At 34.5% G+C, this 25,276-nt stretch overlaps 1 protein-coding gene across 1 annotated transcript in view; it reads right to left on the bottom strand.

Moving 5' to 3' along the window:
- Positions 1 to 25,276, bottom strand: part of GFRAL (GDNF family receptor alpha like) — a gene marked incomplete at its 3' end in the record, with an annotated part of 57,763 nt that overhangs the window by 18,710 nt on the left and 13,777 nt on the right. The window contains exons 4-6 of the mRNA XM_081294992.1: positions 20,384 to 20,440; positions 19,252 to 19,582; positions 14,814 to 15,064 (exon numbers count right to left, since the gene is read on the bottom strand). Of these exons, the coding sequence (XP_081151118.1) occupies positions 14,814 to 15,064; positions 19,252 to 19,582; positions 20,384 to 20,440 (639 nt within the window). The remainder of the gene's footprint in view (positions 1 to 14,813; positions 15,065 to 19,251; positions 19,583 to 20,383; positions 20,441 to 25,276) is intronic.

Genomic DNA, 25,276 nt, shown 5'->3' with positions numbered 1-25,276 from the left:
AGGATGGGTGCACTTCAACCCCAAGCCTAATTTCATTCACTGTAATGCACACATTCTGCGCTACTTTCTCAACATTGAAAACTATACTGCTGAAACTCAAGTGATGACACTGTTCTGATACTTTCTGATTCTTGAGTCCATCAGATCATTGGAAACCAATGTGAACAATGAAGCTGTGGAACCAATGGGGATTCTTCTAGTGATCAAAGTCTACTTTTTCATGTTTGTAACCTGACAATTTTGATATTAATTTATCTGGAATATAGTAATAGTATATTTATACATAATAAAACCAGACATCAACTCAATATTCTTTAACTTTAAATGATTCTCTTTCTGGGGATATTTTATTGTATGGGGAAAAAAAAGGGAGGTGGGGAGATTTTTATTACACCAACAGAGCAAGCAAATTTTAAAATATTTAAGAATCATGATACTAAGGATGGCACCACAAAGTAATCATAGCTCCTCCTGTGGTGGTATGTAGTTTATGATTCTATTGATGATTGGGAATAACACTTTTAGGCTCTTGCTAATTTTAAGTAAAGAATGGCTTCTTAAAGTCAATGTTTGTTAAAGTGTGGTACCTGCATCAACATCATTTGGGATCTTGTTAGAAATGCAAACACCTAAGTTTTATCTTAGGCCTATTGAATCAGAGACTCTAGGGGGAGGAAATGCAAAAACATGTAATTAACAAGCTTTCTATGTGATCTAATATAGCTAAAGTTTGAGACACAGGGCTTTAAGTCACTACCTCAAGAGTTTTACAGAAACTATACGGACATTTGCTTGAATTCTGATGACACTAAGATACTCAGCAGACATGAAAAACAGATTACTAGGTGGTCATCATACATCAAGTCAATTAGGGTGATCTATGTGTTGCAGTGACCAAATATCTAACAAGATCAACTTAGAGAAGGAAAGATTTGTTTTGGCTCACATTTTCAGAGGATTCAGTGCAAGGTTAGCTGGCTGGTCTTCTTTTGGTAGGAGGTGAGACATATCCTTGTAGAAGGGTATGGCTCAGCTCAAGGAAGCCAGGAAGCAGGGGTGGGGGAGGGAGTAGGTATGTGTGTGTGTGTAAGGCCAGAATAAGATAAATCCTCCCAGGGAATTCCTCAGTGACCTCGTTTGTCCAACTAACTCTTTTGTTCCATAAGTGCATTTAGCCATCAATGGTCAAAGCCCTCATCACCCAATCAATTCCCCAAAGCCCCATCTTAGAAAATTGCTGCACTAGAGACATATGAGCCTTTGAAAGACATTCCAGATCCAAACCATAACAGTTTACTGTATTTTTAATAGCTTATATATAGAACTTAGTATAGTATTACCTATATATATTACATATGTGTGTGTGTGTGTGTGTGTGTGTGTGTGTGTGTGTATATATATATATATATATATTTTTTTTTTTTCCCTGAAATGATCCTAGGAGATAATCTATGTCATTACTACTGAAAGAGGAATCCTTGCACCAGCATTGGCCTCACCTCGGAAATTTTTAAAAACACAAATCTAAAGCCCCATCCTACATCTACTGAATCAGTATCTGCATTTTAAGTAGAAATCATGTGATTCTTTTGCACAATAAGGTTTGTGATAGATTTGAGCATCTGCCCTAAAATTATTCAAGGATAAAATTTTATTTTTAAGCAATTACCTATCCTGAGAAAATACAACACCTTGGATCTTCCAGAAATTATCTTCCCATACTACCTGTGACATCACAATGTTTATGTAAACCTGTTGGTTTCTATGATTTTCCAAATTCCTCAAATCATACAGGAAGAGTTACTATTTACAAAGTTTTACCACGTTCCAGATACTTTACATGAATTAAATGACATAATCTTTGTACCAACATTCTGTGTTGGGGATGATTATTCTAATCTCCATTTTAGACATATTGGTGTGTGTTACCTTTCCAAGGCTATCTAACAAGGTCTATTAACACTTGAAAACATGACATTATTGTTCATGGTTTTTAATCAAAATTCAAGAGTTGGCTTGAGGGAGAGGGGGAGTAGAAGAAGGGGCTTGGTTAATATTTTAGATTTGAAAGCTAATAAAGGTTAAATATGCTGATTTGTCCCTGAGGACAAAACCCAAAGAAATATCCAGAATTCTAAGTCTATAAATTCAAGAGCATAAAAGCCAAACATTACAGAATTTGCCACGGATGTAAATTTGTACATTTAGTGGTAACTAAACTCATTTTAAAGAAATGGTTTATTTGTTTTTATTATTCTTTTTATTGCTGACTTAAAATACACATGCCTGCTCTCTAAAGAATTCAAAAGAGTTTGCAAATAATGAAAAACAAGATCCTAGAGGAATAATCGCTGATTTCTAAAAGGAAAAACATACATTTATAAGTAAGTGTCTATGAATTTGATGGTCTACAAATTCACCATGGAGCCACTTTAATCCAGAAAATACAAAACACTGGACTGTTTAGAGACTATGTTATAAATATGAACACGGAGTAGAAAAATTCTGTTGAATGTTCCTTGGAAAACCAGAAGACTTTTTTAGCACCTGGACTGCATTTGAAGGAAACTAGACTTGAATTAGAGTTTTGTGTAGAAACCAAGAAAAAGTCAGCGGTTTTGGCTAGATGAAGTGATTTATTTAAAGCCAAAACTCAACATAAAGCTCCTGGAATACTAACATATGAATTGGCTACAAGAGAATGATGTGTGTGTGTGTGTGTGTGTGTGTGTGTGTGTGTGTGTATGCACATGCATGACAGAGAGAAAAAAGAGACTTTTGCAATCCACATGTCTTTCACAATTCTCTTAGCTCATTTTTTATCCAGATTTTATAATTCTTTTTCTCAGATAACCAGCAATGAGATAACAACAAAAATTAAGAATTTGAACATGAGTTTAAACTTGTATCAATTCACTGTCACAGACTTTAAATTATTTTGCTAAAAATAAGTGTAAATTTTTGCAGTTCAGAACTAAATACAAACTACATATTATGCACCTTCATGTGTATGTGTTTGTGTGTGTGTGTGTGTGTGTGTGTGTGTGTGTGTGTGTGTGTCTGTATGTGTGCCCTTAAAAGACCTTCTACAAAAATGGTCACTAATGAAATGTTATTTTAGATCCAGACCTTCACTGGAATAAACAGATGAAATGTAAGGCTAGATGAAATGCAGCCATATAAATCATCTATCATGAATAAAATCATGAATAAAAGTTTTGCCAGCACCTGAATATCAAATATAGGCATCAATTGACAATGGGGTAAAAAATAGGGCTATACAAATTTAAGGATAGAAACAGGTAATAATTAGAAGCAGTATTTATTTAAGACTATACACATTTTTAGGAGTTTATATACTAGTATTTCATGAAAGCCAGCTGGTTCTACAAATCTCCTGGGAACAATCTTCTGTCATCCTGATATTATCAGATGGAGCTTGCCATATCAGGTCTTTAAGGGGATATACACATTTAAGAGCAAAAATATGTTAGGATCAATTGCTTATTTACAGGGCTGACAACATGCAAGGATTGAACATAAAATAGTTCCTTATCCCTGAGAACTTTTGAAGGTAGATCAATAAAGAGGAAAGTGTTGGGGAAAAAAAAAGTGGCTCGAATGTGTTTTTTGTTTTGTTTTGTTTAAGTAAGCAGTGGCAGCAGCCTGATCCTGTTAATTCCTGGTTCTTTTGTTCATATATTTGAATTGAAAATTCCAGCTTTAATGGAAACATAAAGGACTGAGGCTCTTAATAGGGAAGATATTTGATTAAGAGGGTTCTAATAAGGGAAAGAAAAACAGTGGTATTCAAAGACAGTGCTGCCACTGAGATGTGGTAGACATTAGTTCATTCATTCTTTCTTTCCCTCACTCATTCTTTCATTTGCTATCTATAGAGTGGCTTATGCATATCAATAGTTGTTTTGGGGCACTGAGGTGAAGCAGGCCACCTTGAGAGATGTGCAGTATTAGTCTTATTAGTCCTGCCTTTCTCAGTACAGACGTTTCTCATTCCCTGAGAGGTGTGAGTGAAAAGAGGTTCTGGGACCTATGGCTGGTGACCGGATTTTTCCCACATGTGGATTAGAGCAGTGGTTCCTAAACTTGGCTAAAATTAGAACCACCTGGGTGATTTTTTAAAAATACAGATTCTGAGTTCCACCCCTGGCCTACTGATTTAGAATTACTGTGGCTAGTGCAAAATATCTATATTTTAAATAAACTTTCCAGATATTTCTGAAGATTATTTGGATTTGAGCATCAAAACTTCAACATCCATTAATACTCCTCTATAGTTTGTGATTGTCATTGCGACCATCAGGTTTTTAATTTATAATGAAATGAATGTTTCCAATAGAATCTGGGAATCAGCTAGCTCCACTGAAAGCTTGCCAGAAACTCCTAATAATGTGTATTATCTTAATAACACAAAGAAAGAAAGAAAAAAAGAAATAGAAACCAATTGTTCAGTTCTGAGTTCATAACCAAAACTTTAGTTTTAAATTCCAGTGTTTAAAATGTATATAATATTTGCTCTGTAGCAGGAACTTCAAACACTTAATATCCTTCAAGCTCTGTGGATAGTACATCACGTCTCTGGTAAGCCCTAATAGGAGAGTTATAGCACAGACCCCTGGGGTTCCAGAGCAAGGCCATGACACCTACTGTAAGACTACTTACCTTTTGAAATAAAGTTCCTGCGGAGTATTAGCAGATCACTTAAGTCATTGGTTCCCAGAAAGGTGAATGAAGTGCTCACTATAAATGGACAGCATCCATACACTACAAACTCAGAGGTGGCCCTAGAGAACACTGGAGAAGGGAAATTTTCCCCATAGGCAGAGAATGAACAATATTCTTGGTTGCTCAGTCTGCTAGTAAAGAGAAGTGGACAGAAGTAAGATTCTCACTCAGTGGTAAATTGCTGGTCAAAGGGATGAAAAGAGCCAACATGGAAGATTTAGACACAGAAATGAGGCAAAGTGATATGTGGAAGGACCATGGCAAGGCTACAGAGTGGATAGATTTCTGTATTTCAGATTAATGCCCAGCAGAGGGTATCTACCACAGAAAACGTCCTCCATAAGCATGTAAACTGGTGATGTATCCAGAGGAGGTCAGCTAGGCTTGCACTGCAGCCACCCCATGCTTGTGATATGAAGAGAGTAGCTATGGTGGCAGGAATTGTGGCTACAATGTGGCATGGGTCCAGAAGGGAGTATTTCCTCTCCCTAATGCTGGTTGATCAAAAGTTCTGCTAATGCTGACTGATAAATCTACCATCATCACCAAAGACTTATATGGAGATCTTATTTGGGTAGATTACTGGTAGATTAATAAAACTATAACCCTTCTATCTTAAAGGAAAGCAGTGATGCCTCCCTACTATAAATATGGAGTTATATCTACTCTGAATATGGAGTTGCCTTCCTTCTTTTCCACCAAAATGTATCCTAGAGTATCTGATTGCATATTTCCTCGTGCAGTGTTTCACCTTGTGCTTTACCATACACCTTATTCTTTCTTCCCCCATAATTTCCACTGCTTCAGTATCAATTGAGCATGGGGTTCTTCTGAGCATTCATGCCTATACTAGATGAAAGAACTAGAAATCGAGACTCATGAAGATAACCCATAGAAGTGAGGGACAGGCTCCAAATGGTGAATATTTTCTTCTTTCTTCCCCTGTAAAAATATATCTGTAGTGCATTTCTGAAAATATCATAAAATATTGTAAAAGCAGCAAGCTTTAGTTACCTGAACTAGAAGACAACTCAATACCATATATTTGTATTGACTACTCACTCACCAAGTGTTCCTGAGTAAAATACTATGCACAAGCCTTTGCTTTATGTTTTGCTTTCTGGCTGGCATAACAGATATAGTCAAAGATGATTTAAAACTTTCCAGTATATATGAGTGTGGTCCTAATGATAATAAAATAGGGTCAATTTTAGAAAGTCATATTACTTCCTATGTTTGTTGGAGATACTGTAGCAGAGACTGGCTAGCTACTCACCAAATTCATGTTCCTTTCTACTGGGTACAAGGTTAAACTACTTTTCCCAACTTTCCCTTCAAACACATGCCAGTGGAAGTGACTTGCAATGCCCTTAAAACTGGTCCATGAAAGTATCCATGTGATCTCTTCTGCATTAGCAAGATAAATGAAGAAGGATCTGTGAAGTTAGAAAAGGGTGCAGCCACTCAGTGGAAGTGTTTTTCCAAATTCACTAAAACAGCTAAACAACACCTAAACTCCTCTTTTAATGCCTCCCAACTCTTCCCTGTGCAATTATATTTTATGTGGTTGAGAAAATAATCTACTGAAATCAGTATTATTGTCAGCAGCTATTGATGGCTTATCCTACATAATTGGTACCTTGAAATGGAGGTACTTCCAGGTTTCATACAGCCATAAAATATACAAGACTGTGTAGCAGTTAGATACTGAGGAAATGCCTACTAGAAGATGAAAAGATAGAGAGCCCTTTTTATTTTACAGTGGCAAACCATCTGGCACAATTTAAAAGGGAGATCAAATATCCACCTAGCACTAAATGAAGTGGTTTCAGAGAACAAGAGTGATGGTATGAGCTGATTAGACAGCATTGTGCATGGTTTTCCAATAAAATGATGTGTTCAGGTAGAAACTGGCTAGTCTTCAAGCAGAGATGAGAAGATTAAAATTAGGACTCTCTAATGAGAAAAAGCTAACTGACTGCTCCTAGGTTCCAGATAACAAGAGATAAAACAGTTAATTCCAATTGTAAGAGGCTCTGTAGTTCTAGGTTAAACTTATTGCCTCAACTATGCAGCAAAAACTAGATTACACTCAAGTCTACTATTCAGATTAGCTTAAAACATTAAATTACAGAGAGCAACACAGAGGTGAGGAAGCAAGGAAATAAGACAGATTTAGGAACTAATTCAAAAGTATACTTTTTATTGTGGGTACTGGCTCATGAATCATGAAACTGACTGAAAGCAAATAGATTAGAAACCTAAAACATGTTTAAGAGATTAAATTCCCAAGGAAACCACCAGACTGTGTGCAAAAATCCTGTGACTGTTAAACTTTAAAAATCTTTCAATCTCTCAAACAATAAGAACAGAATTTGGCTTAAGAGAGCCCTAGGGCTGGGGATGAGGCTCATCGGTAGAGCACTCGCCTAGCACATGTGAGACCCTGGGTTCGATTCTCACCACCACATAAAAAATTAAAAAAATAAAGGTATTGTGTCCAACTACAACTAAAAATAAAATATTAAAAAAAGAGAGCCCCATATTCCCCAAGGAGGAATCTAATAACCTACTTCAGATATGACCCTAGAGAAAAATGGTCTACAAAGAATCTTAGGACAAAATGAAAGACATAGAAGTAGATTTTAAAATATATCTGACCTAGGATCTAATTAAGGAAATCCACATTGCCAGAAAGGCTTCTCCATGCCTTAGTAGCAGGATCTCATTATTGTGTGCACTCCCGTTTTTCCTTGATTATTATTATTATTATTATTATTATTATTATTATTATTATTATTTTGGTAGCAATGATTGAACTCAGAGGCACTTGAGCACTGAGCTACATCCTCAGCCCTATTTTGTATTTTGCTTAGAGACAGGATCTCATTGAGTTGCTTAGCGCCTCGCCATTGCTGAGGCTGGCTTTGAACTCTAAATTCTCCTTTCTTAGCCTCCCAATCCACTAGGATTACAGGTGTGCACCACTGCGCCTGGCCTCATTTTTTTCTTATTTTTAAATAGAATGATTTTGCTAAGGTTATTCTGTTTCTGATATGTGTGAGTGTAAATGCATATGAGAGTGCGTGTTTGGCGTTAGTGTTCATGTTGGGTGGAATGACATGCATAGCATTTTTATTTCATAGGTTGCCTATCTACTAAAAGACACCACAACATCTGGATTGCAAATCATGCAACATCCTGGCCTTCGAGTTGGTGGATGTAAATTTGGGAAATTTTGGAATGTCTTCTTTGGGGGAAGGGATAAGTATCTTCTTTATATGAACAGAAGAATAAAACTAATATTTTCTAAAAGTGAGAGTAAACTATGGTAGAGAATTACTTGTTAATTAATAGCCATAGCTGCCTTTCTTCCTGGATCAAAGCCACACTCATTTTCTGGCCTATCTTGAGATAGGTGTGGTCTTGTGGGTTATGGTCTATAGACTATGGATATGGGTGATGTTCCCTGCTGCCACCACCAAACCATCGAATGTTCCACTGCACCTGGATGTGTTCAGTACTCTCTTTCCCTCTCAGCTGCATGAAGAGGACTCTGAGGTCATAGGTTGAATCAAAGGTACATTTGGAAAAGAGGCGAGTCCTCTAAATGCCTACTTCTAATGCTGATTGGACTTTTTGTTACCAAGGAATAAACTCCCACTGTGTAAAGCCACTTAGCTTCTGGAGATTATTTGTTATATCAGGTAGCCCTATGTTAAGTTCAAAAGAAGATACTACTATCTGGGCGCTAAGCAACTCAATGAGATCCTGTCTCTAAGTAAAATACAAAATAGGGCTGAGGATGTAACTCAGTGCTCAAGTGCCTTTGAGTTCAATCATTTTACTAAGCCTGAAACTTAGTAAAATCTCTTCCCTAAATATTATAAATCAATGTAGAGCTACTCATGCTATCACCATGGAAGAAATCTCAGAGAGGAAGAATTGAGTTTCTTTAGGAAAGAGCCTATAGCCAAGCTTTATTAGTCAGACAATTTCATAAGCCTATGAAGTAAGCTCAGAAGAAAAATCCAGAGGGATCAGAAGAATGACAGCCGAGAGAGAAAGAGAAAGAGAGAAATTTTATCAATCAAGAAAGAATATTCAACTGTTCATGGTACCAATAAAACAAAGACTTTCAGAATCCCTGAAATGGTGTGGTAGCTTTTCCCATGGGAAAGCTGCCTTTGTGAATGGATCTACACCCAGTGGCTAGGCCAGAATGGGTGGATCAGTATGCAAGAGATGAAGAAGTGGGTACTAGATGTTGTGGGGAGAGTTAAGGAGGACAAAAAAGAAAGGAAAGAAGTGAGCATTGAACATAGAGAACAAAACTATGGTTGTTGAAAAGCATCTGGCTATTAACAAAGAAAGCACAAGAGAATTCAATAAGTTATTAAAAATTTATGAGTATTTAAAACATTTCTGCATGAAAAGTTATTTATAAAAATCAATTGAATATCTATTGTACAACTACAAAGAATTTAAAAACATAATACTAAAAAGATATGACTTAAAATAGCAATTGTAATCCTTAACAATGCCTAGAAATGTAGCCAGTGTTGGGAAAGAACATTATTGAGAAAGTATTTTTATTGATAAAATAATAAAAAATGTACTGAAAAGCATAAAATTAAAATACATATTATGGGTTGCAAGGCTCGATATTATTTTTAGAAAGTAGGCAAATGTCTAGCAGCAGTGCCCTGGTGGGGTGTGGAAGGCAGAGGGCACGTGGGGAGCAGGCAGCTGAGAGTCTGCTTATCTCTGGTAAGAGGGGAAGTGGCAGGTGACAAAATATCCATGAGCTGAGGCTCCAAGCCACTCTAGTATCATCCATTGCTCCACTGCACTTCTTTTATAAAACAAAGACTTAAAGATAAAATTATTAATATTTTCAAGATGATGACTGCTAAGCATTAAGCCCCAATCTTGGGGCCATTCCGGGCATAGAGCCTTATGTGCTGCCTTGGCCACATGAAGCTGATACTCAATTCCTGCCACCAGATATTGTGATTTTATCGGTTTATTGGGCATCAGATCATTTTTTTAAATTTCTCACTGAATCTAATGTTCAGCAAAGATTAAGAACTGTTGCTGTCCTAAAAAAATATGATACACTTGTGTTTTAGAATGTTCATGCTACATAATTTGTAATAGCAAAATAGTGGGAAAAAATAATATCTCCCAACAGTAGTATGAAAAATCACATTTGCAGGTATTTTTATGAAAAAATATTACATAGAAATAAAAAGGAATTTGCAAGCTATACATCACAATATGGCTTCATTTAAGGATAATAAATTTGCAAAAAAGCAAATGCAATCCCAAGTTAAAAAAATTATTGATTAGAGTTTTAAAATGTGGTAAAATTAGAAAGGGAATCAAGGGATTAATAAACATTAAATTTAGGTGGTTTGTTGAGGGGAATTTTAAAAAGTTCAAAGATCATGACCAATGTTATTTTTAATTGAATGCTAAATAAACTTATTCTTGATGGTTACATTTATAATCTAGATTACAAATTTTCTTTGGTGACTGTTAATCATTTATGAAAAACACAATTCTTCGAAAAGGCAGTAGAAATTATCCTGTTGAGGAATGATGGTTGAGTATTCAAGAAAGGTTAAATAATTTGTCCTCTATATAACCCTTACAGCACAGAGCAGGTTGCAGATCTGAGACCAAAGTCATCTCCCACTGGGGCTTCACTTTGCCATAGGAGGCCATTAATTCAGATTACTGCAAGAGATGTGCAGGTTAGCAGGTCCTCACAACCAGATAAACTGATGTATTGGCAACAAAAGTGCCATGACTGATATTGAAGAAGCATGATGTATTATGTGGTGAGTATGAATTAATAAAAAGAAATGGGATATTACCTGCAGCCACTGAAAAGATCCTCAGCCTTATTTATAATAAAAATATAAATTAAAATGAAAAATTTCTAAGAATGTAATGAGGACAAATGTTTTTTTTTTTCCAATTTCTACCAAAGGTAAAAATGCAAAAAGAAAATTTTGTGGTCTACTAATCCTAATGATTGAAACCTATTCTATTGAATTGCCAGCCGAAATGTGCAATAACATTTATGATAGCAATTTCTGTATTACATAATTGCATGCAGCTTTAATGTCCACATTAATAGGAGATTAATTAACAATTGTGGTATAGCTCTCTTATAGGATACTATGCAGTTTTTTTTTTAAAGAACTAAGCCATTATATATTTACATACTTTGAAATGGGTGTACTGCTTAATTTTAAATTTAAAAAACAAACTGTAAGACAAAATACATACCTTACTTACATAAAAAATGGTGTGTGTGTGTGTGTGTGTGTGTGTGTGTGTGTGTGTGTGATGTGTTCAAGGGTTTACGAAGTATTCAAGGTATGGATGAATTACAAACAAAAGTTCGAAAAATATATAGCAATCTTTCTAACATTAATGATCTGAAGATTGGGATCGTAAGAAGAATACATATTTATTTCTGTAGTCTTTAAAGTTTAAACTTAGGTCACATTTGGATTGTATGCTTTCCATTCCTTTAGTATTAATGAAGGATAGATTTCTTTTTGTAAATTTTCCTAACAGAAGGAGCTGAGGTTTTTAGACAGAGAGGTGATATGTCCATATTTATTCCATATCTATTCCTTAATGACATACTTCCTATACCAAAAAGACAGTTTCATGCAAGGTGAAAAGAGAACATTCTTCTCAGCTTGAAGTTCACCCTCCCTACTCATTAATAGAACCGGGGAAACCATGATGGATCCACTAGCCCTTCCCATTTCAATGGTCCTCTTCCTGGTCCCTCCTCTCTATCAGCTCTGTTCACTCTGTGCTGTAGAAATGTTTTGAATGTAAATGTTAGCTGTAGAAATGTTTTGAATGTAAATGTTAGCTGATGAGTGAAGGCTAGAGGCAGAACACAGGTTGCTCAGGAGCCTCTCCTCCTCAGTCTAGTTCTGCACAAAGAAATAGACCAGGCTCTTAAGTGTGTGTCCACAGCTTATTTCTGAGAACAGAGCTACCTTTTCTGACAAGGCTTTGGAGCAGACTGGACAGACATGAGCTTGATTCTTTTACTATTTCATAAGCAAGAGAATGTAATGGGCCCCAAGTAAGCCAGCCAGGGTTGCTATTGTCCTAGGGCAAGCCATGTATCTCTTCCCTGTCTAAGAAGTCAGTTGTGTCTAGCTCATGGAATTTTTAAGTGAGAATGTGTGATTAATTTTGAAAATGTGACAAAATTTATACACTCAGTAAATGCAAGCTACTCTACCATTAGATATAATTCTTATAACATTCTGAATTTGATACATAGATGTAGATTATTTCCAGACAACTTTTTACTCAAAGCAAGTGTTTGTCAAACTTCAGATAGCAACACATTTGTGAATCACAGAATCAATTCCAAGGGTAATGGTCAATATTGAAAAAAATAGAATAAATAATGTCTCAGAAATATGGTCCATTGCTCACAAAAGCTAATGTGAAATGTGTTGTTCTCTGTGGCCTAAGGCAAAAGAGTTTCAGAAACAACGCTTCTAGGTTAAACGCATGTGACAAACTGAAAATACCCCTAGGTCCTGTGTCACTCCATTCTGCTCCTTTTGAGAAAACTATGCAGAAGTTCAAGAGTCTTGTAAATATGCTGTAAAAATGAATTTTCTTGAAAAATGCAAGGGAGTGTGAGTCTGATAAGGGACATCCGGAGCAATGATTTCCTTCAAAGACTTCCTTGTGCCACTTCTGTTATATTTGGGGCAGGGAACAAAGTTTTGTTAGAACTAGTTAGGCCTAATGGCTGGTTTTGGATTCTGTTTAAATCTTTTCCTATTAATTCAATACCAAGAACTGTGACTGAAGGACTTTAAAGTTTCTAAAGTTCTGTATCCCTGTCACTTGAAACTCCTAGTATCAACAGGTAAAAGTAAAAGAGAAAACTTCCTGATATATAGTTTTACTAGGTGAATTTTTTTAAAAAAGTGAAATAGGCTTGAAGATTTTCTTTTTCCAAAATATTCTCATAGTTCTTCAATGTTTTGGGCTTCTAAATTTCCATTTATATGGCCTCTCTGTAAATATTTTTGCTCCATAAAGTATTAGCCAAACACTATGAAAATCAAATTAAATAATTAAAATATATATGGGAGAAAAGTAGATTTTGAAATAGAAGCATGATTCTAAGACTATCAGTTTTAGAGAACTTATGTTCTAGAATTGAGTTATTTACTAATATCAAGTCTGTACATATTTTCATACACATTCTTTAATATGTCCACCAACAAGTAACTATATATGTGTGTGTGTGTGTGTATATATATATACACATACATGTTCACATTTTTAGGTTATTTCTATAAGATTCATAGAAATGATACCTCTTGGCATATATATATATATATATATATATATATATATATATATATAGTTGGTTTAATTTATTTAGGCACTTGATATGTGATTTTATGAGCCATTAATTATAAATACTTTTAGTTTAAATTGAATTAGTGTTAATCAGACATTATTAAGAAAATATGACAACATCTACAACACTGCAGTTCTCTTTAAATCATGATTTCAGTTGAAATATGTCCATTGTGCTAAATATAGAAATTGTAGCTAAGTCATAGAAAACACTGTTAGGAAATAAAACCATATACTGAATTAATGTGCCCATTAGCTAATATATATCACATTGATCATTGTGTATCTTCTAAGTATCTACAAAGAAAAATAGAAAAAAATCAAAAGTTGTGTGGGTCTGTATATATGTATAGACATAGATATATACCTCTATCTGTCAATTTCCCATAAATATAAAGATTTGGTTTGCTATAAAACAAGATACATTCATTATTTTCTTCTGAAAATAGCACTTGCAGGTTTGCTAGTTACAACCAGGGTCCCTGGTGCCTACAGAGGATTTAGACCTGGAGGTTGATAGGGACTAAACTTGAAGATGAATATAGGAGAGGTTTTGAATTAGTACATGTTCACATTCTTAGGTTCTTTCTATAAGATTCATAGAAGCGATATCTTTTGGCCATTTGTTTACTTTGAGAATCTGAGCAAATTATTTAAATTCATAAATTTCAATTTACATTATTCCCAAATTGGAATAAACAATCATTTCAGAAAATATTGTTTATTACCTTAACACTAGAGTTGATCAGCAGAAATGTTAAAGACCAAAGAGAGGAACAAAACTAAATTGAAAGATAAATAAATACATTGTATATAGACTGGGACAGTCCTATTCAATACACTGTTAAATTAATGACCCTTTATATATCCTTCCTTGAATACCCACGTCTTTGTGTAATGACCTCCAATAGAGGCCCTGAGGTTGGCCTTGTGACTTGCCTGGCTTCATGGAATATTTAAAATATGACAACAGCAGACACTTGATAAATTCCAGCACATTGGATCTTAGCTACTAGAAATTTTGCTGCCAGCAAGAAAAAGTCCAACACATTACTGTTGAAGAGGTCCTCTATAGAGGAATCATGCCATATCAGCCAATGATGCTTGCTAAACACCATCTGGGACTGTGGAGCCTCAGTAGATTAACAGATGGCTGAGGCTACATGAGTGACCCAGACAAAACTGTCAGAAGATTTCAACAGTAGATCCAAACCCAATCTGCAGAATTGTAATCAAATAAATATTGTTGTAAGCCAATATTTTGAGCTGTTTTATTACTTAGTTTATAAATAAATAGTTTTATCTTATGCCAATATTTTGAGCTGGTTTATAACTTTGCCCAAGTCGAACCTTTTATGCTTTTGGTATTGAATTCAAAAATGATAACTAGGAATGAACTATTTCATAAAACATAAAAATTGCCATTTTCTGAAAAGTGAGTAAAATAGCAAATACAGATATCTTAATCAGAAAATAGATTTTAAAAGTGAACAGCAAACATAAATTGTCTGTGAACAAATTTTTTGAGCAGGATTACCATTATGCACTGCATAGTGAAAAAAAAAGAGATAGATAAATATAAGATATAAAGAAAGAAAGAATAATAGGGATAGGATTTCAATTAGAGAACTTACTAAAACATGATTTTCTATGAAGCATGTGCTCAAAAATCTTGCACAAAGACTCTTCACTTTGTGTGACACTTCTGCAGGTGCATTGTGCTTGAAGAACAGTCCCAAGGGTACCCAAGTACGCTGCTTTGCAGTCATCACTTCCTGAGCAAGTGAGGTCCTGTTTGCCCAACATGCTGATGCAGGTTTCATCTTCATGACACTTTCCAGTTACCCGAGGCCAGCATTTGGACTGAAATGTTCTATAGCGGCTCCTGGAACAAGAATGAAGAACATAGAAAAGTTATGTCTAATTCATTCTACTGTCTTTTCTACTCTCATTTTCCTCCCTCCCTTCCCTTCATTCCCCTCTGTCTAATCCAATACAGAACCAATTCATAACTAATTAGAATAAGTTATGCTCTATGTATATATAATATGTCAAAATACACTCTACTGTTATGTATATCTAAAAAAATAAAAATTTTAAAAAAGGAAACAGTCCCAGGTAATGTATGATTAAAAAAAGAAAAGAAAGAAAGAAAAAGAGTGAAGAAACAGAATTATCTGAGAGATTTTGCAGCATTGTTTTTTCGAGTTTAACATGGTTTTGGAACTAGCATTTGGCCATTTTCTCAAACATCAACTGATTTCAAACAAAGCGCTTGACCTTTCAAGTCAATTTTCCCACAGAATTGGTGCTATAATATGTATTTCACATTTCTAAGCAGACTCTAATTAGAATTTACAAAATGTTTTGAGATTCTCTGGCAGCAAGAACAAAATATTAGCAGTTTACTTAATGGCTAAGAAAATCCATTGGAAATGCATCCATCTATAACTTTTCTATGTATTGGATTCTTGCCATAATAGCTTTTAATAAAAGTCTAGGTAATGTTCAGCAATTTCATTTTTGAAACTTTCACAGTTTTTCTCCGTAGAATAAAGGATATTAGTCTTCCAACTTAATATTTATCACCTAAAATGACTTTCTTCTCTTTCTTAAATAGGTTACGGTCATTAGTGATGGAAGCCCTTAGGATACATGCCACAAGTGAGCTTATTGGTCCACAGAGGGATACTTTGCTAAAAAGGAAAAAGCCACATTGTTCTCAATATTGTCACATTTAAATAATCTGAAATATCACCTTTTCAGTACAATGGTGAAAGTTAATTAGTATGTAATAAAATTGATAATTAAGAAAATACTACTAATTTCCTAAATGATTCTGAGGCCAAAACACATATGTTCCTTTAATGCAATTAATGGTTATATATAAAATTATATATGAAATGATTATCTAAATATAAGTTTTTAAAGTATTGATAATTTCTCAGGAAGTTGACAGAGTAAATATGAACTTGGGCATTTTTAATTTTTTATTATTTATTATTTTTAACAAATATTATTTTAAAAATTTGGGTTCTACTAAATTAAAATTGTATAATTTTTTTTTTTCATTTAGAAAACAGTAGTGAAAGTTTGCCAGAATAATACACTAAAAAATATTTCATTAAAAATAAAACTACTTTGTTACACAAATACCTAATTCATTGGAAATCAACATTTTTAACATGGCAAAAAATTTATATCAAAATTTTCATTTGGTTTGGAATATTTTGATGCATGGCATTTTCATTATCTTTATTTTCTTGATATTCTTCAATGTCTTATTTTGGCTAATTGTTCAAACAACAAAGTGTTTAAAAGACTAATTTTTAAAAATGGATTATTTCATTTTTGCTATTAATTTCCAGTTACATTGAAAAATTTAAGGAAATGTGGTTTAAGTAATATCTGTACATTAAGTGTACTATATTCCTTTTGTGACCTAATATGTAACTACATTTTGTAAATGTACCATAACCCTTAAAATAAATGACTTCTTTTAAAGTAAGTAGAAATATTTCTAAGCAAATACTTTTTTTCACTACTTTTTTAGTTTGTACATATGAAAATATAATGTAGTATAATTTCCCATAAGTTCCTAAACATATAATTAGAAGAAAAATAATCTCAGCTTCCACTGGATCTCTATATCAGACAAGATAAATTAGAAATGACCTTTATATTGGCTCCTTTCAACTATTCAAAAATTAAAGAAGTTTCAAAACCCTTTCTGAATTGAAGAATATGGAACAAGAAATTTCATTTTAAAATCCAAGACCCTGATTTGCCCACATACAAGCTCTTCCATAAGAAAGGAAGTGATAAAGCATTTTCCATGAGGAGACTTTTTTTTTTCTTCTGAATTACATTAGCAATAATTTAATATAAATGCTGGAAATCTCCCTAAGGCAGAATTTGCTTGGGAAAATGAGAGAATTTGTCTTTTCACATAGAATACTCATATTGTATAATATTTCCATTGCCTCTATAAAGTATTCATTAAGGGACTATTTGCACATAGTGAAAGAAAATTGAAGGCACAAAATTGTCACTCTGTGAACTAATCTGAGACAGAAATAATGTGAGAAGAGATATGTACATGTTCAATAAAATATAAAAACTAAGTACACAATTTTCAAAAATGAAGGGAAAATTATGAACTGAGTGTTTATCCTATTCCAGATCCTGTACCAAACACTTCAGAGAGGTACTTAAACATTAGAGACCTTGTAGAGAAAAACCAACTATTCTGTACCAGTCTGAGAAGGAGCTGATACCAAGGGGAGGTTAATATGAGAGACTCTATCAGATTCTCAAGACTATAGCAAGGTGTTCCATCACTTGCCATTAAAATCTGTTAATTGATATGGAGGCTCAAAAATATCATGTTCTGAATGTTGTGTGCAAATGAGTTCAGGATAACAAGGTAGCATACATCAGTTTCTGGCACTAGAGTCAGGCAAAGCCAGGTACCCATCTATGGAAAAACATCTGATATTTTCACGGGGATTGGTGTCCCTTTGGTGATGGCTAGTTAAAATATTATTAGGCTCCATGGTTAGTGTGTATAGATAATAGATTGGCAGTTATATAGATGATAGGTTGATAGATAAACAGATTTTTAGATAGAATCTCTTTGTGATATGAGAAAAATAATGTGATCAAACATGCTTACATTTCTCTGATTTCAAAAGATACCAACATTTTTAATGTACAACTAAAAACTGCCACAAGCAACTATATTTAAAAAAATATTTTCATGTCATTGACCTTAAGACTCATTTCAGATGCATCAAAATGTTAAAATGTATAAAAACTTTTGCATGATAGAATCAATGAAATATAGTAGTTCACTAATAAGAACTTTCAAAAAACTCAATTTAAAACTCTAACTTGCACTATTAATGTGTCATATATACACAATGGAGTTTTAGTCAGCCATAAAAAAGAATAAAATTATGATATTTTCTGGTAATTGGATGCAACTGGAGACCATCATGCTAAGTGAAATAAGACAAACCCCAAATCAATTGTTGAATGTGTTCACTCATATGTAGAAGCTAGACCTAAATAAGAAATTAAAAAAAAATGTAGGGGGAACCCATGAAAATAGAGGAAGAGGATAGAGAGGGAGAAAGGATAAATGGAAAGAAAGGAAAGATGGAATTAAACAGACCAAACAATCTTATGTGTGTGTGTGTGTGTGTGTGTATATATATATATATATATATATATATATATATATATAGAGAGAGAGAGAGAGAGAGAGAGAGAGAGAGAAAGAGAGAGAGAGTAACATATGTGTATATATGTGTATTACCTGCATGGGGGCAGAGTGAAAGTTTTAATAAAGGAGCCAGATCATTCATAACTCTGCTCAAAATCCTCCAGTACCACTACATTTTACTTATGCTAAAAGCCAAAACCTTCCAAAATCATTCAGGGCCCTAGTGATCTAGTCCTGCCCACACTTTACCCAATTTAATTTCTGGCCTCATTGCCTGTTGCTTTGCCCCTTGCACGCCCCATCCTTACTGCTTTTTGACCTTGTCACTCATATTTCTTCCTCAACATGGGAAGATATACAATTGGCTTGAGAACATTGGCTTGATATCTCTTCCTTCAGATGTTTACTGAGAGATCCATTCATGATCTTCAGTCTAACACAGGGAGAATTTATTCTGAAGGTCAAATAGCCACCCTGACAAAATTCTAGGACATTTGGCAGCCTTATATAATCAATCCCCTCCCCCCCAAAATTCTGAAACTGTTATACAAACCTGGAATGTTAACCAATTCATTAGTTCAACTTGAATATATAATCAAAAACATGATTTCCAAATTTTTAGATACTGAATTGCTTTATTATAAAAAACCTATTCTGCATTAAAATTTCAAAAAGGTCACTATACACGTACCACAGATTCAAAACTATGAATCGTCTGGTTTTATTTACACCACAGTGGATAATGGTGGGAACACCAGCTAATGTAATGGGATCAAGTGTTAGGACTGGACTGTAACAAATAAGGTGCCGAAATAAGAAAGTAAGGTATGCATGTTTTTACTCACCTGCATAATTCATCATTTCGGCAGCTGTGAATTACATTGAGGCAAGTAGGGGGTGGAATTATGTTCACTGCACATGGCTTGCTGTGAAGAGCTTCTTTGGACTGCTGACAAGGTATATCAGATTGAGCACAGTCACAAAAAGCCAACATCTGGGCAACGTTAAAAGGCATATTTTGATAAAAGAACCGTATGGCTGTTTGGCAGTGTTTCACATCACACAGATCTCCATTTGTTGAGCATGCTTTAAGGTAAGGGGCCAACTGTGCATTACATACCACATCCCCTACACACGCCTCTGTCACTTCCAAACAGGACTGGATCCCATTGAATCCTGAAAGAAATGGATATGCTCAGGTCATGAAAAAGTAAACACAAACCCATACATTTAGAATCTGTAAAAATTGTGAGACATCTATGAGCAAAATACAATGATGTGCCAATGTGCCATTTTTGGCAAACATTACTTTCTTTAGAATAAGTATGAATATCCTGAGACCTGAGCAGTGTGCTATTTGAAGCATCTATCATCTATATTGGGTATGTATTATGATCCAGAGTGATGGGAAGTGTATTGGGCCCAAACCAAGTTGTAGTAGAAAATCTCTGAATCCAAGTCTCCCAAATGTAGACAATAAATTTTCAGAACTTGCATTTGAACTATACAGCTTATGGTGAATTAATTGGCTCAAATCAAAATCATCGTAGTTCTGTTGCACATTACTGGAAGCAGATAGGAATCTCAAATGAAGGTCTATGTAATTCTTCTAGCCTATGAAGATGTTCACATTCTGGAAAACACAGGTATATGTGAATACTAGCCCCATCCTCACTACTACCACATGACTACACAAACATAATTGGCCCCAAACTATTTAATTTATGTAATGAAAATATCTATGAGACTTAATCAAAATCTAGAATTTGGTTTCAACTGTAAAATATGCCTCAGAACATCCATGAATAGCTAATGAAAGGACAAACAATTATTGTGGAAGAAATTTTGTAATATTGGAAGTGCTACCCACATAATTTATTTTGTACTAACCTAACTTGAAGAAATCTAGTAACTATTTTTAAAGTATATTGTCCATTTTTTACAAGGCATATCAAAATGATTACTTATAAACATTACCATGATAGGAAGGAGTAGTTATATTCCAATTGAATGTATCATCCTCATTCATGTTATCTAGAAGGAAAACAAAGAAACTGTCTCATTATTGAATTTTTTCCAAATTTCCTTGGAGAATTTATGAATGAACAATTGGGAAAAAATACATACAAGCTCCTATAACACTCATTTAACCACTGATATTGAAAATTAGGAGGGTTCAGAAGAAGAAAAGTAAACCTCTGAAACATCATTTACGTGAGTTAAACAGCTCTGCTTTGAGGATTCAATTACTTGATGATCTAAACAAATGCTAATTAATGACTAGACCATGTGGACCGAAGTAAGCAAACACTGTCTGGGGAAAGAGAACAGAAGGAATGTTGTCTGAACAACACCAAAATAATCCCATCCCAGTAAATTCTTAATTAGATAGACATGAAATGTAAAAATTGTTTCCACGTCTGGTTACTTTAGCCTCCAAGAGTTCTTGGGAATCATAATTATAGAACTGGAAAATCTCTTGAATAGAAGTGAACTCAGTTGCCATTGATTTCTAAAATCTTTCAAGAAATACCCATTGAGTCCCTCCTATGTACTGAGTCATGTCCTGAAGATGCAAATCTTCAGTTGCTGTCATTGAGCATCCCCAGAGTCTGTAAGGAAATAGAAACTAAAGCCAAATAAAACTCAAGGAGCTCTAGTAGGTATATGCATAAAATGGGAAGGAAATAGATGACCAGAATTTTATTTTAAAACAAAAATTAAGTATTTTCCATTGGCTATTAAGATATTAACTTTTAATTTATGCAATGAAAATATCTATGAAACTTAATCAAAATCTAGAATTTGGTTTCAACTGTAAAGTATGCCTCAGTTGGCACAAACACCCTTTCATGACTCAGTCTGTTCACCACCTGGCTATGTGTTCATTTTCCTTGCCTGACAGCCCACTGCACCTACATGATGGTACAATCAGGAAAATTCATCCTATCCCAAATGTGTCACAACCTTTCCAGACTCTGTGTGCTTTCCCATCAATTTTTGATACATATTTTTTCATTTTTTCTATTGATTGTTAACTCAATATTTCTTGTTGAGTCTACTTTCTTGTCTCTTCATGGAAGACTTGAAGTTCCTGTCTATGTCAGTCGTCCATCTTAAATGAAATCCCAAACAGATCTCAGTGAGTCACATGGTTTTTCTATAAAATAAAAAAGCCTGGGACACACATTCTGTTATAGGTTAATACCTCTACATGGGGACTGATTAGGAAGGCTGTTCCATGCATCAAAAAGTATTGAAGAAACTACCCTTAATGGTTAAGTACACACTCATTGGTATAAACTAAATGGTTGTACCCTGCCCCCAAATTCATGTTGGAGCCCTAACCATCAGTGCAGTTGTGTTTAGAATGATGTCTCCAAGATGTAATAAGGTTAAATGAGGTCATCAGAGTGTGTGTGGGGGGGCCTATCTGATTTGGTTAGTGACCTTATAAGAAGAGACAGTAGAACTTTCTTTCTCTCTCTCCTCCCACAGAACACACCAAGGAAGGGTCATATAAGCCAGGAAGAAAGGAGCTCTCATCAAAAGCAGAGCCTACTTGACCTTAATCTGGGATTACCAGCCTCCAGAACTACGAGAAAATAAAATTTATTTCTTAAGCCACCCAGATTAGTTTTGTTCTGTTGGTCTATTCAGATGATTCAATTATATGAGTGGTTGGTATCCAAAATGAAAAAGAGCTGCATTTAGTATGGGAAAATAAATTTAATTTTTGATGGTGTACTGTTTTCACATGCAATGAATAATGTATTTCAATAGATTTTCTGCATATTAAATGCAGAACTCTTACTAGGTAAACATGCAAAATGATATAGTAACTTGTGTTTCGTGCACTCCAGCAACTGAACAGTGCTTATAAAGGAAAAATAGAAGTTTGTTTGCACACTCTCATAGCATGAAGTTGGTTGTATTGTCTTGACCTTGCATAAGTATGAGGCATTTGGAAAAGCTAATGTGCGAGGAACATTCACTTATTTTTAAATATTTTAATTTGTTCTAATTAGTTATACATAATGGTAGAATGCATTTTGACACATTGTACACAACTTCTCCTTCCTCTGGCTGAACATGGAACATTCATTTAATAAAAACAACTTTTTAAAAAAAACTTAGGACAAAAAAAGCAGATTCCTCAGAATTTAAAAACAAACAAACAAACAAACAAACAAAAAAGACCAGCTGAAGGAAGAATACTACCTAGACTTTTACATTTTTTTTCATATGATATATTTGCATGTGTGTATAAATATATATGTATATAAACACACACACACATACACACACACAAGTATATACGCTTTTCCCAGAGGATATTTTAAATAGTAGCATAATTGTTGAGAAGAAGGTAAAGGACAATAAATCCTAGGAATAAACAGAAACAGACACCAACCATCTGAATTTTGAAATCATAAACAAATGTATTAAAAATATTTCCCTCAGGTATCATCAGAATTACTCCCATACAATTACTCCATACAAATATTTCTATTTAAATTTTATAATGTGACAAAATAAGTTAATCATAAACTAATAGATACATTTCTGTGAAATGATTAATTAAATTTAAGCAGAAGACTTCTTTCTCAGAGGATATACACTAACATTTAATATAAATGAGATCCTCGGAGGAGACTGAACAGGGTGGGGTGCAAAGGTGCATGCTTGAAATCACAGCAACAGGACAGACTGAAGCAGGAGGATGGCAAGTTTGAGGTCAGCCTTGGAAACTTAGAGATATCTTCTCCCCCAAAGCAAATAAATAAATAAAAGGGATGGGATGTGGCTCAGTATAGAGTGCCCTTGAGTAGTTCAATCTGCAGGAGAGAGAGAGAGAGAGAGAGAGAGAGAGAGAGAGAGAGAGAGAGAGAGAGAGAGTGAAACCATGGAAGAAAGAAGAAAGATAGAAGGCTTCTATCTTGGAAACCTGGTTTTTCTCCAAGCTTATTTTCCCTTTCTTGATACCTTGTTGCTACCTATGTCCCATATGGTACACACCGTGGTTTCATTAGAGAATATTTATATCTACCTTGTCAGTTTTACAGCTTCCAAAATATTGTTCACCTATGTAAAGAATTTGTCCTTCTCTGAATTTTATGCTGATTGTCTTATCAAATACTAATTTCAAACTCTTGCCCTGATATTCATCACTGATGTCAATCTTCTTCTCACCTCCAATCTTGTCATTGTGCTAGCTTACTTCTGTGCCCTTTGGGAAAAAAATCTCATCTACCACCTTATTTCAGAATTCCCTATGATCTTCACCTGCCCTCCAACTATGTATACCAGTAATCCATCTCTAAACTTGACATTTATTTGAATTTCTCTCTTTTGATTACAAATATGAATTATTCTACTATCTTCCAAAAACTTCCCCTCATTTAATCTGTATATGTACCTCCAGGAATTTTGTCTTCATATTTCCTTCCAATCTTTTAAACATCTCCTGAATTCACTGACAGTTTCCATCCTAGATATATACACTAATAGATGAACTCTGTCACTGTTATCCCCTCTTTTTTTTTCTTATTACTTCCTTAGTATAACTACAGCCTTATACATTTACACAGCTTTGTTTTCTCATAGAAACATCACATGATATGCAAACAGGTATCCCTGCAAATTAAAAACAAATGGCCTATAAAATTCTTCTAATATATAGTATTTCATATGTCATCAAACATTATGCATTCAACTCAAGCTTACCATTTCCTTCATCATTCTCATAAGATGGCTTTGATTCACATTTAATGCTGAAAGTAGAGCCTTTCATTGGGAACCACTTTGAGTTAGAGAGAAGAGCTGGAAAATGTCATGTGCATTCCATGAGAGTAGAGACTACATCTCGCTGTCTTATATTTCCACTTAATAGCACTTGATAAGCATGATTCAAATGTATTGCATGGGTATTATTCACCACTTTATCCATGAATAATCAATTTTACCACCATCTCTGAATCATTCACATCACCATACATATCTTGTATTTCCATCTTGAAAAAAAATCTCCTTTTTACAATAACCTTTCAAAAAGTATCCTTAGTTTCTGCCTCCAATTTCCTTCCTCCTTTTCCCTTACAGACTCTCTAAACTCCACCTTCAATCCTGTCATTGTGCTTTCCACTCCACAGATGTTTTCATCAAGGTCATCTGTAACCTCCACGTTGTCAAATGCACTTAGTAGATTTTTGGTCCCGAATATCTGTATCACATCATGGAATCCTCTCGATCTTTCATTTCTCCTTTGCATACTTCCTATACTTGACTTGACTTCCTGCCACCATTCTTCCCTGTTTTACCCTCTTTCTCTCTAGCATATCCTTCTAGGTTTTTGCTGCTCCTTTCTCTTCTCCCATACCAGTAAATGCTGCAGCATCCCAGAGGTCATCCACCTATTCCTTTTTCTCTTATTGATCAACTAATATCAAAATATGTCCAAAATTTGATAGAATCTCAACCTGCTGCCAATCTGTTCCAAGATACCATGCATGTCTTTGTTAAAGTCATCTAGTCCCATAGTCTTATATGCCATCTAGAAGTGAATGATGACTCTCTCAGTATCTTCTTACTGTACAGATCTCACATCCATATGCTATATATAGAATTTAGACATAAATTCCATTATGTATTATTTCCTACTTGATACCTTTGCTTATATATCACATAAACATTTCAAACTTAAAATGACCGACTCTGACTCCCAAAGTCTCCTTTGTTCCCAACTAAAGCTTCTTCTAGGAACTGTTCCTATATTGGTTAATGAAAATAAAGCCAGCAGATCCTTATAAGTACTCAAGACAAAAACTTGGGAGCCAACTTTGATTCTTTTTCTTGCAGTTCTATAAGATA

The sequence above is a fragment of the Spermophilus citellus genome (assembly GCF_964194105.1).
Source record: "Spermophilus citellus genome assembly, chromosome: 5".
Lineage (NCBI taxonomy): Eukaryota > Metazoa > Chordata > Mammalia > Rodentia > Sciuridae > Spermophilus > Spermophilus citellus.
This window is presented reverse-complemented; position numbering and strand designations above follow the sequence as displayed.